This window comes from Sitophilus oryzae, unplaced genomic scaffold (genome assembly GCF_002938485.1).
Source record: "Sitophilus oryzae breed Bouriz unplaced genomic scaffold, Soryzae_2.0 scaffold_1590_pilon_pilon, whole genome shotgun sequence".
In the NCBI taxonomy this organism is placed as follows: Eukaryota; Metazoa; Arthropoda; class Insecta; order Coleoptera; family Curculionidae; genus Sitophilus; species Sitophilus oryzae.
In genome coordinates, this window is record NW_022146270.1 from 1,924,031 (window position 1) to 1,937,428 (window position 13,398).

At 29.5% G+C, this 13,398-nt stretch overlaps 1 protein-coding gene across 3 annotated transcripts in view; it reads left to right on the forward strand.

The window, feature by feature from the left end:
* Positions 1–13,398, forward strand: part of LOC115879958 (serine/threonine-protein phosphatase 6 regulatory subunit 3) — a 38,728-nt gene that overhangs the window by 4,513 nt on the left and 20,817 nt on the right. For 2 of the 3 annotated variants that reach the window (XM_030897023.1, XM_030897022.1), the window contains exons 5-8: positions 1,401–1,512; positions 6,702–6,872; positions 11,350–11,531; positions 11,595–11,708. In XM_030897023.1, coding sequence (XP_030752883.1) covers positions 1,401–1,512; positions 6,702–6,872; positions 11,350–11,531; positions 11,595–11,708 — 579 coding nt within the window. The remainder of the gene's footprint in view (positions 1–1,400; positions 1,513–6,701; positions 6,873–11,349; positions 11,532–11,594; positions 11,709–13,398) is intronic. The other variant, XM_030897024.1, reaches the window with a different exon arrangement.

Consider the following 13,398-nt stretch of genomic DNA (forward strand, 5'->3'; position numbering starts at 1 on the left):
AATCAGCGTTTTTTCCGAATCTAAATCCCAAGAAAATCAAAAAATTTGGAATAATTTTACATATAAAATGAGAGCGATCTTTATAGCATAGTCATCGCTGACGCCTTTTTTTCTATGATATTGTATTATTTGCAAATATAATTTTTCGAATATTGATGCTTGCAAAATATTTTTGTGAGTGCAAATAATAATATATCACTATTAGTAGATATTGAATGTTTTTTGTTAAATTAGATCGACTTTCAAAACCCCAAAATTTAAAATATATTTTACATTTTACGCATTATCTTGTATATTCATTATTTGTATAGTATAAAACCTTTGCTGCATTTGTATGGTTCATAGTTTATTTGCTAAAGTATTTATTACTATAAGTAGGTATATATATATATATATATATATATATATATATATATATATATATATATATATATATATATATATATATATATATTGTATTTATTAACTGTATATTATGTATATTTAATGTAAACTATATCAATTTTAAAATACAAACCAAAAATACGAGGAATAATTATGTTTTCCATGTATTCGACAACATATTTATTAATCCGTGGTATCTAACTAGCGTGACGTCATAAATCTCTCTCCGAGGCTGTTCTATTAGAGACGGCATTGGTCTGATATTTAGAAATGTCAAAGGCTGATGACATTTTACTTTTGTCAATTATGACATTTGGTGTTGATTTTTCCAAGAAGAGGAAGAACTGTCACTTGTTTTATTATTTTCCTTTTCTATTTCACGAAAGTATAATGAGTTACCTATCTGATTCGTTCAGGTACTCATTTTAAAGAATATCAGTAACTTTTTGGATAGAGGGATTTTATATTTGCCATGTTGGTAAAAAATAACGGTCAAAATTCAAAGTTATTCATTTTATAGACTATAGCTCTTAGACTATATATTTTCATGTTTTTTTTTAATTTTCTCTAAAACGGTATGGAAATTTGGAAAAGTATAAAGGGGCTTAGCCATTTTAGAACAAGCAAATTTTTTTATGAAGAATGCATTTTTCTCAATGCCAATAATAACAAAGTTTTTCCTCTTGTAAAGACAATCCGGGGACATACTGCAGTATATATTAATTTTATTTTATTTATATTTTTCAATTTATTAGACGGAAGATCAAATTTTGAATAATTTTTTTTTACGTTTTTCAAATATTTTGTTACCTAATCCCACTTTTTACATACCTATGTATGTATAGAAGATTTTTGTCATTTGACACCATGATATATGTCAAAATGACTTTTTTTTGATATTGTGTATGCTGAAATTTATTTGAAAAACCTTTTTGCAATAACTCAATAATAAATAAAATTACCATTTGTGGCCAAATTATTTTACACTCCCTGTTTAAGTCAAAATTTGCTTTTAGGCTGCTAGAAAAGTTATACACATTTTTGGAGAATGAGGCTCCACTAAATCCACTTTTAGCTTCATACGTTAGTAAAATAATGGGTGCCCTTATTGCTAAAAAGACTGAGCAGGTGAGTTTTTGGCATTATTTTCATCGTAAGTCAGTTTTTATTTAGACAAATATGTTTATTCATTTTTAAAAGCATTCATTATTTTTGTTTACTTTGTGAGTCTTATAATGGTCAGGTAAATGTATCAGTGGTTTGGCAGTACTTTCTTTGATAATATTTTTTTTTCTTGAATCAGCTTGCTCTCGAAGACAAACATTTTCTTTGTTCGTTTCAACAGTCTTTTTCCACTTATATTATTGTTTTTTTATCTATGTAGGATCAATAATTAAATTAAAATTGCTACTGGTACATTTATCTTCAACAGAAAATACAGTTTGAGATTATTCAATTTATTTTCAAACTCTGTCTTATTCTTTTTTGAAATACATATTTTTAAATGGTTAAAATATATCCTTTGCTACAGTTATTACATTATGTATACAGCTATTTATAATATATTTTACCTACTTGAATTAGTTAAGAATAGCTACTTTTAAAAGCTTATTTAAATCTATCATTAGATATGAATAAAATCTGGTTCATAAAGGGAGCGCCTCCAAGGAGTACAGTCATAGACTTAAATAAAATATAGACTATACTATTTACATCTCAACGCGGTCAAACAATCTTTTTTGTACACATGTTTACTTCTGGGTACAGTCGACCGAGCCTTCCTCATCCAGCCTATGCTGTCATGTTGTTATCTTTAATATTATCAATATTTTTTTTCTTGTTATACACATATATTGAGATATTAATACTACATTTTAATAAAGTAGGTTTTAATATTCCATAGATGTATTAAATAGTCCTTATACTACTAAATTATAAGTCGGATACTGTTTAAAAAGGATAAGTTCTTTACAATATGACAACACCGATTAGAGGCGGGGGAGCCTTTTCATTCATTTATTACCTTGTAGTACGCGTCGCACGTGTGCGGTAAAGCTTTGTTGCCGCTATGTCCCCGGCTGTATTAACGCATTTTCTTAGCTTGTAGTCCTTAAGTGTTTATTTTATTGACTTTTTCTGTTCAAGAACTATAAAATATGGTTCGCCAGTGCCAAATTTGCAAGAAATTTGACTTAAATAATCCATTTAAGTCTTGAAACGACTTTCGATTGGTAGGCAACTCTCAATTTACCCATTGGGAGTCAGTGGCGTTGTTGTAGAAAGGCGCTTATTTAGATAATATTTTAGTAAAATGTAAAATCTGATTTTTTTCTCTTCCATTACATTATTTACTTACTTACATTGTAACAAAATCATAATTATAACCCTGTTAATAATTAATAATGTTTTTATTAAAAATATATTCCGGTTTATTCTAAAATTATCTTCAGAATCTAAAATAACATACAAGAATTTTAAAATGATATTACATTATGAAACAATATTTTTTAATATACCGGGTTTCAAAAGTGGCTCAACTTTTTTATTTTTTCAGATAAAAAAAACAGATTTGTATGTTAGTAGGTATGTGACATAAATTAGGATTTATTGACGTATTCGTTTATTTTTGGTCTTTTCCTGTTTCACCGAAATGATTACATCTTTTGATTTTTAAAGGCACCCTCGGTATATTGCTACTTTATTCGATAAAAAATGACACTCTGAATAGAATGACATAGCATATGTCAACTTTTGACATTGTCGCTTAAAACAAATCGTATTTTAAATTTCAATCCAGGGTGCCATGGTGTTGTTAAAAACACTAAGTTTTAATCAAGAAGCCTTGGAAAAATAGTTTTGATCGTCTAATGGGTTTCGTGTCTTGTCCAGGCCGGTTAAAATATGTACAAATCGTATTTTTAATCATACATATGTCAATTTTTCAAATGGAACAAGGGTGACTCATTAGCATATTTGGAAAAAGCATTTTTTATGAATATATTGATACCACAGACTTGGTATTTCGAGTCAAATTGTCGTTATGAACCGCGTGTTACAATTACAGTTAAACCATATGCGAAAATGTCAAATGTCGACATATGATATGTCATTCTATTCAGAGTGTCATTTTCTATCGAACAAAGTTGAAATATACCGAGGGTGCCGTTTAAAAATTAAAAGTTATAGTCATTTCCGGTGAAACAGGAAGTGACCAAAAACAATTAAATGCGTCAATCAATCCTAATTTATGTCATATACTAACATACTAAATCTTGTTTTTTTATTTGAAAATATAAAAAAATTATGGTGATGAGCCACTTTTGGGACGCACCCGGTATAATAAAGACAGTACCGAGTTAAATAAATGTAGTTTTCATTTTATCCACTTCCTATCACCTTCCTTGCTTTAATGGAACAGATTTATGTTTTTTCTAATTTACATAATAAGACATCACTTAACCAGAAAATAAATTACAACAATCATATTTTTTTTTCTCTCCCTGTCGCCGATTCTATTATATCTGTAGAATAGATCCTGTTTTGATTAATATTAGGGGTTGTAAATGTTTGACTAAAATTAATAATTTATTACTAATTTCAAAAATTACGTAATGTCGATTATAAAATTTCTTCTACAACGTGTAGTTTATTATTTTTATCCGTTTTGGACTCTAAGACGTTTTTTCTAAACTTTTATTTAAAAGAACCTGTCTTAAATCTTAATAAAATATAAAAAAGTTTAAATACGATATATTTTTAATTTAATAATAGCTTCATTAAAATAAAAAAATTACCCGGCTATGATACGGAGAGTTCAGGTATACTTGAGAAACGAAAGACAGTGTTGTGTTTCTCGTCAGAGTCGTCAGGAAACGACCGTTACGACAGAGACAACCTATCTATCGCTCGTGTCGCACTCGTTATAACCTAATACAATAACAAGACATTGTCCCACCGCATGTTCCAGCTATTTATGAATGAGATGCTCAGTCTATATTTTATTTTAAGTCTATGAGTACAGTAGTTTATATCGAAATCAAATTTTGGGGGCATATATGTATATAGGAAGGATATAGGTTAATTGAGAGCATTTTATAAAAATATATAGAGTTCTACAGAGTGTCAAAAAACGCATCAAAATAGTTTTTTTAGTAATAGAATATATTAATGAAGGATATTAATTAATTTTCGAATTCTAGAAAAAAATGGGAGTTTCATTAAAGAAGCATATGCCTAAAATGTAAGGTTTTTAACATATTTCACGAGAGAAAAATCCTGTTTTCTGATTAACCATCACAGATGCGTCCCCTAGCGGACCCTTTTGAAACTTGAAAATAATTTCCAGCGATTTCTCTTCGTCGATTTACTTAATACAGTTCTTTTCCCAAAGTTCTAAGATACAGCCAGCGTCCATTCTTAGTTGGCCACCTGGTACAATAGTAATTTTAACTACATATTAGGCTATACCGGGTAAATTCCTATTTAGGTAGTTTCTATTGAAATTTAAAATTTGTTCTTCATTTTTAGAAAATGTTAAATATGGCGAAACTTTACATTTTAGAATCCGAAAATCAATTAATATAGAATGTTCCGTTACAAAACACACAACTTTGATGCGTAAATTTTTTGGTAACGCCCTATGGAAGTCTCTATTAAATCTAATATAAATATTCTAAATTAACCTACATATGCTCACAAACTTTTATTTCAATACTAACTTTCGTTTTTTTGGAGCCTCCGCGTAGTATGAAAGGCGGCAACTTGTTTACATCATATATCAGTAAATGTGGAAAGGTGAATTTTTATATAATATGATTTATCAATTGACTTTAAAATTAATATTAATAATTATTGTTAATATCCTTTCGGGTGTTTAGACCCAGAATAAATTGATCAACTATTGACATCAAAACGATAAATAACAACTATAGTAAACGCCACGAATGTTTGGGAGTGATTCATCGCTTGATGAAGTTAGAATCGACACGCGCGCTATCATTTTTACATTAAAGACGTACATTTTTACCGCAGACGTAGGTTTTTAAAGGGCCGGTCTAATCATATGCCTGCGTTCCTCCTACTTATTCTAAAATGTTAGCATGATTGACAAAGACGATACTATATCGCGTTTCTTTGATTCATTCGTTTTTGTGCGTCAGTCCATTGGTGTGCTTGCAGTGCGACCAATGGTGCATTCCAGTTTATATTTACATATAACCAAATATATGTTTTGACAAGACTTTGACAGTTAAAACAACAAATTACAACAGATTATATATTGATTATTATATGACTTGAAACACCACAGCACTGGAATTCAGTTTTATGTGACCTTGAACAGATTAGTTCACATGGTAGCGACCGATGAATCACTCCCAAACATTCGTGGCGTTTACTATACATATATATCTTCTCGACAATACTCACAATAATTTTTTTTCTTTTTTTTTCAATTTTATAATATATTTGAAGTAGTCAATGACATATTAATATTAATTGTAGCATATTGAGCATTATATTATACCGATTTGGTCATTTTAGGAGTGTAGACAATTTAATGGAAAATCAAATGTATTAAAGAGATAAAAGTTGGGTTGATACATTTCTTCTATGCGGTATTGCCGGATTTTGCATCAAAAGTTCAAACCGCACAAGTAGGCGTTTATGGAAAATGTTGCATTCATTTTACTACAGTAATAAATTATATTTAGCTTAGATATATTATCTTCATTTCAGTAGTGTACATGATGTATACATTTTAAAATAGTTAATTTTTTTCTGCACAAATTTTCCTACAAACGTAAAAAACCGGCAACACTGTATGCCGCTTTTGATTTTGTCAACCGGTCTTTTATATTATTCTCTGTCATACACGTTAAAATCCAGACCACACTTCTAAAATGACCAAATCGGTATATATGTGTTACTGTTTTATTTATGTAGCGTTTTCTCTCATAAATGTTTGTGTTGTCTTCTCGCTTATTCATTCCTTTTCATAAGCTTTCCATATTGTGTGTAAAAAATTGATTAGTAGTGTATAAAATATAACTCGATTTTTTCTTCCTTCCCTCCTTTCTGTCCTTCTTACCGTTCCTTAATATCCCTTCTTAAATTATGTTATTTTTTAAAAATTCATGTAACAACATTTACATTCGTCAAAATTATTTCTATTTTATAATATTTCTAAAAATTAAACTTTTCAATTCTTTATTTCTTTTAATATAACTTTTTTAAATTTCAATTTTTTTAAAACCGTTAATACGGTAATTACACTTCTCCCAACCTTACACAAAACCTATTTTTTCCTTGTACCCTAGAACTGGTTGTCCAATCAGTTCACTTGCTTACAGGTCCTAGATTTTTTAAAAGCTAGGGACACATTTTTGCCACTTTTGATTAAGCACCTAGGAACCTCTGCTATAATGGATCTCATGCTCAAATTAATGACGCAAGTAGAAGGAGTTGAGAAACGACAGAACATTTTAAATGTGAGTAACTTTAAGCATCATTTGCATTATATAAGGGTTGTCTTTTATATTTTATATACAGAATCGTAGTAGGCGCTTGTCAACATATATCAAATGTCAAAATTAACTGTCATCTTTAGTTAACTTAGAAAACTGTCTAGGTTCTAAACAGTGCAGATCATACCAAATAAACTTTTAGTCACGTGATTAAGCTCGACCGGTACAGCGTTGCCAACTTTTTGATATTATATTTTAATCAAAATATTTTAGGAAACAAAAACGAATTAATTATTAACATATAAACAGTTATTATTTACATCAACGAAACACACCTCCCTGACAGCACTTAAGGGACATAAAGGGCCATTATTATCGTGTTCCCGTTCGAAATATTCTACCAAGAATGCAATTAGCCTTTTGCAACGGCTGTTAAGCTGTTTCGACATCTTGACTTAGCACTACAAGCTATTCTAAAATCTATCAATTTTCGACTGCATGGTCTGCTAATACACAATTTTAAGTGTAAAATATCACAACCCAATTCGCTTAAACAAGAAACTCGTAATACAAAACTAAACTGTTAAAACTAATAAAAATATCAGTAAATAATTATGACAACTTGATATTTTTACAGCAGAGCTACGACCTGAATCGCCAGCGGGAAGTTTAAATTCCATTTAGTCAGCCCGAGGTAGAATATGTTCATAGATGGCAACAATGGCATTTAATAATCGTGCCCTCGATGACGTAACTGAAAGTTTATTTGGTATCGATAGTATCCTTGTTTATATATTCTTTAAGTTGCTCAACCGGCTCGACAAAATGTGCTGCCAGCTGGAGGACAAATCGTGAATCTTTCGGGGCGGAGTCAAAAATATCGATTATTTTCGTTATTTTCGTCAGAGTAATGTAATAATATAGCCCGGGTTTCTACATCTTTAATAGTGATCATTAAGAAATTTAAACGAAACTTTTATTTTATTGTAGATTGTGGATTATTTTTGCCTGTTATTTAAAAAATTCTTAACCGTATTAACAAAGAAATTATTATTTCGATATCTTGGTACATTTTTTATAATTTATGATAATGCTAATTACTGTTAATTAATATTTAGAAAAAGTTACATACCTACTTTAATTTGATTTAATGCAGGTTTATAAAAGAATCATTTCATTCTTAGATTATTTTATTCTAAATTGAGTGTTTTACGAATTTTACTATATTTTTTTTTTTGAAAACATAAAACTTTTTACATTCTTCATTAAATGTTCAAAAAATTGCAACTTGCTTAAACAAATTTTTTAAATGAAGAAAAGCGTGTAGGATTATTGGTTCAACTTTTCTTGGCCATACATTTTCCAGGATACGTTGACCGGTGAACGTTATTTACGTTTTTTGGAGAACGGTTTTCAAGACATGTTAGAAAAGTTAAATTTAGATAGTCGCGCATCAATAGGGTGGTTCCAACATGACTTTCAGTATGACACATGAAAAAAAATTTGATCAAATTTTTTTTCGTATATTCTGCTACCAGAAAACCAAGATTATATGATGACGCACTTTTCAACGAAGTTGAAGGAATATATAGTGTATCTATCACAATACTTAATAGAACTACTACAATTATTACAAGAAAAACAAAAAGAAGAAATACCCAAATACCCCTTCACTCAACTACAAAATAAACGAATATAATCTCTTAAAAACACTACACAACTACTTATTCTTGGATTCTACACTGAACACATTATCAAACTTACTAATTTATCAAACAAAAAGAAAAAATAACAAAATTATCCCTTCGCCTACTACTTAACTACAAAATAAACTATAAAAACACTACTAAACTATTTTTGGTAGACTACACTAACATGCTACACTAAACACTATAATTAAACTTAATAAATTAATCTAATTTTACACTACAACTACAAAGAAAAAAGAAATAAGAACATTTTCTAAAACTAGAAGAAACAGAACTTCCATACGTGCGACCAGGATAATAGGCCAAGGGGACAAAGAATATAAAATACTTTAAAATGTGCATTCAGAAAGAAAAAATACCTCGAAAATTATCAAAACAAACATTTTTATTTCTTATCATTGAGAAGCATCGGCCTTGTCGGTCTTGAAGAATTTGTCGGGTATTTACAATGGTCGAATTGTATAATTGCCAGCTTTTATAGCATATCTAATAGACAAAAAGTATCTGGTCGATTAGTAACCAATTGGCACAGTCCGAAAATTATCGATTTTGATTTTCTCTGTTTTTATTGGTAGCTTCAAAATTCAGAGTAACAAATAATATTTTTCTGTAGGGAAACCTGTCCTGCCATCTAGTAGTCTTAGTCCATAAACGTCTTAGGTTGATCTACTTTAAAAATATATATACAAGCATAGTATGTACAATTACAAAGTGCAAGTCCTTTCATCGTTGTATTTGATCTTTACTAATTACGTGTCGGTGGTTGTAACTGAATTTATACCAATTTTTAAAAAACAATTAAGGTCCTTGCAGTAAACTTATTTTATAGAAGTAATCATCTTTCGTTTATTCAGACGAAATTGACTTGTTGACTCGTATACGGAATTACGGAATACTTATAAATTAATGTAAATTAGGTTTATACAGGGTGGCGCACCTCATTCGCCTCGGTTGATTATACGAAAACGGAAAGATGTAGAAACAAACTATTTTATGGGTATGTGTAAGGAGATAATGTGCACAATTTCAAATTATTTTGAAATGTACAGGGTGTTTCAGAACTAAGATCCATACCAAAGTTATATTTTTTCTTATGGAACACCCGGTATTTTATTTCATTTTTGGATTCTTGCGCCCAAAAAAAGCCATTTATTATAAGTATTAAATATGTTTAAAATCTTTAGTTTTCGAGATATTTAAATATGCATTCTACAATAGAATAGACTGTTAACATCCTGTACATTACTTTTCAGAATTAATTCTTATGCTGACTTTAAAGGTAGAAAATAAACTTTACTGAAAAATGGTATTGGTTCGTTAAATTTATACAGGGCTATCAAAAGTTGCTGATCTATTTTAGGGATATATTTTATATAAAAACTTTGTTATTTCAAATGCAACACCCCGTATTTTTTTAAATAAATTGATGTAGATTCAAATGCCCTTTTAAACTATATTAGGGTGTCCTATACCTATCTAGCTCAGATTTTGAATAAAAAGCGATTTTTAAATAAAATTGTAATCAAGATGGCTGGTGTCGCCATGACAATTTTCCAGTGACAGTTAGTAACTATTTTCAAAGTCATTAGTTTATGGACTATTTATTTATAATTTATAACAGTTTACTTAAATTTACCTACTATAGTTTAATAAGTAAGTATTCATTATTTTATCAATAAAAATAAAGCAGTATCTGATGGCGGAACGAATACATATGTTACTAGTGATATTATTTTGTGAGGAAAATTGCTTCTTGGCCTCAAGGGCTTATGCTGATAAGCGTTTCTTTGAAAAACTTCTTGTCCTATTTCGAAGAGCTGGTAGTGTGGTTTATGAAAAACCTATTAGGCAGAAACCTGTTGTTGAAAGTGAAGAAAATGAATTTGCCGTAATTGGCGCTTTTATAGAAAATCCATACATTCAAGTCATCCTAAAATAATTCAAAGAACTACTTCTTCGTTTTTCTTGATAGAATAATAAACACATATTTAATAAATATTATTTATTAAACTATTGTAGGTAAATTAAATAAAAGTAAACTGGTATAAATTTAACTAAGTCCGTAAACTAATTTCGATTTTGAAAATAGCTACTAACTGTCACTAGAAACTTGCCATGACAACACTAGCCATCTTGATTACAATTTTATTAAAAAATCGTTTTTTATTCAAGATCTGAGCCAGATAGGTATAGGAAACCCTAATATAGTTTGAAAGAGCATTTAAATCTGCTTCGACTTATTTAAAAAATACATAGTGTTGCATTTGAAATAACGAAGTTTTTATGTAAAATAAATATTTAAAATAGACCAGCAATTTTTGATACCCTTGTATACATTTTAGGAAGGAATAACATTTTTCAGTATAAAGTTTATTTCTCTGGCATAAAAGTCAGCACAAGAATTAATTCTGAAAAGTAATGTACAGGGTGTTAATAATCTATTTTATTGTAGCATGCAAATTTAAATATCTTTTAATATCTCAAAAACCAAAGATTTTAAACATATTTAACACTTATAATAAATGCCTTTTTTGGGCCCAAGAATCCAAAAATGAAATAATATACCGGGTGTTCCATAAGAAAAAATATAACTTTGGTATGGATCTTAGTTCTGAAACACCCTGTACATTTCAAAATAATTGTAAATTGTGCACATTACCTCCCTACATATACCCATAAAATATTTTGTTTCTACATCTTTCCGTTTTCGTATAATCAACCGAGGCGAATGAGGTGCGCCACCCTGTATATTTTTTGGACAGGATACTTTTAAATATTTTGTGCTATTTTAGTGGTTAGATAGTCAAAGAATAATTCAGCAGCTGGTATCGTTACTGAATCCGAAAATAGAAAAAGAAAGACATGATAATGTTGCTCAACTTTTTTGTGATTTTATCAGGATCGCCCGTGATAATCAGAGATTCAATAGTACTGAACGTGTAGATCCCGATCCTCTACTTAATACATTGGAGTCGTGAGTGTTATTTAAAAAAATTATCTATTATGCTATATGTTTTTTATGTTTAAATATTTTTAGGCCTGACACGGTGGGTTTGTTACTAAGCCAAATATTTAGTGGGGAAAAGTGTGAGAGTTCTATAATTGGCGGCATACAAGTGCTCCTCGCTATATTGGATGTTAACCAAACAAGGTAAATTTAATATTTTTTGTATTTCTCATATTTGTATCCCTCATAAGTCTTTGAAGCTTTTTAAGTAAACTTGTTAAATTTGTTGTTTTTATGAACATATTTTACAATCAAATTTCATTCAAGTAAAAGGAGATGAAAAATTATAACATAGGAGTTCCTCGTTTAATGCGGATGTTACACTCCTTGAAAACATTGTGTATTGTGTATTGGCTTGGTGCATTCTCCGCCAGTGCTTCCACCATCTGAAAATACCGTAAACAGCCGACTAAACAAATGCACGGGTTTAAATAGCGAATACATAAAATTTGTTATAATATTATTTGAAAAGTATTAGTGCAATTTGAGAAATTTCCAAAAAAATATAAAAATATAAATCTTTTGATATCTTCAGAAGGTCTAAGGTGTATTATAATTTATTACTCAAGTTAATATAACTTTTTGGATTAGTAATAACACGCCGGCTGCTTCAACTATGGTAGCAATCATAGTTTTATGCACCGATTTTGCTAGTTGGGACATAACTAGGGCTATCCAGACTGCAAGATACATAATTATAATTTTAGAGAACATCCATAATAATTTTAAGCACTAGTTAATTAAAAAGAATTATATTATTAATATTAATCATAGTATATGTCTATTTAATTTTTTGATTATATAATGGCCACTTTGTTTACTCACTGGTTGCGTCGAACTGCCTGAATCCATATTTGCATGGTCATGGTTTGGAATAGTCAATATTTCGAACGTTTTTCTTTCGATTGAAAAATACTTCTGATATTTTTCAAAGTTCAAATATATTAATCCAAGCATGCACAAAATATAAATATATATACACAGAAAATAATATAACAATAATAAGAGTAATTTTCCAATGCATCGGCGCCGCCTCTCTTTTCTGTACTTCACGTGGTCGACAGGCGCTTGCTTATTGGCTGCCTTTCCAACTGCCGAACGTCGTGAACGGTCGCGAACTGCCGACTTAGAGCTCGAACACACTGACGGCCAGGTTCTAAAACCATTAAATCAAATTATACAGCGCACACTAACGTCCTGGCCGTTGCGCCCAGTAGACTGCACTAAAATATTATTTTCTGCCGCTTGTTGCCGGTTTTCTTCCAAATTAATAATTTTTCAGATGAAATCCCTCAAATTCAACGCAAAATATTTTATTTTTTTTTTATTTTCACAATATCTTATATTAAGATAGTGTTTTAGTGTAGTTTTTGCACACGTGTAGAAAATCCAAAGAAATAATATACAGACTGGATCAAAGGGAAACTTAAATCTAGTCCCTTTTTTATGAATGGTCGATTCTAGTAAAAATTCAAAACATTTTTATATGACATACTCTATTTATGGTTGGTATGATACTTGTTATTATACCTTCGAGTTTCGATGTTAAAAAATAAAAAAATCATATTTAAAGTTTTTCTACAACCACTTGTTATTTTTTGGATTAAATTAGTTTTTTTAGTTGTATTGTACTGATGTACAAGGGGGAACTGTATTTTATATATTATATTTAATTTAATGTTTTTCAAACAGGGCCCTTTAGACTATATTTTTACTAGAACTAATTCGATACCCTGTACTAACACAAATACCAAGAAATAGAGTTAAAAAATTAAATATTTATGTATATAAATAAGATTACAGTTGAGGCTTGGAACCTTTGGTGTTACACAGC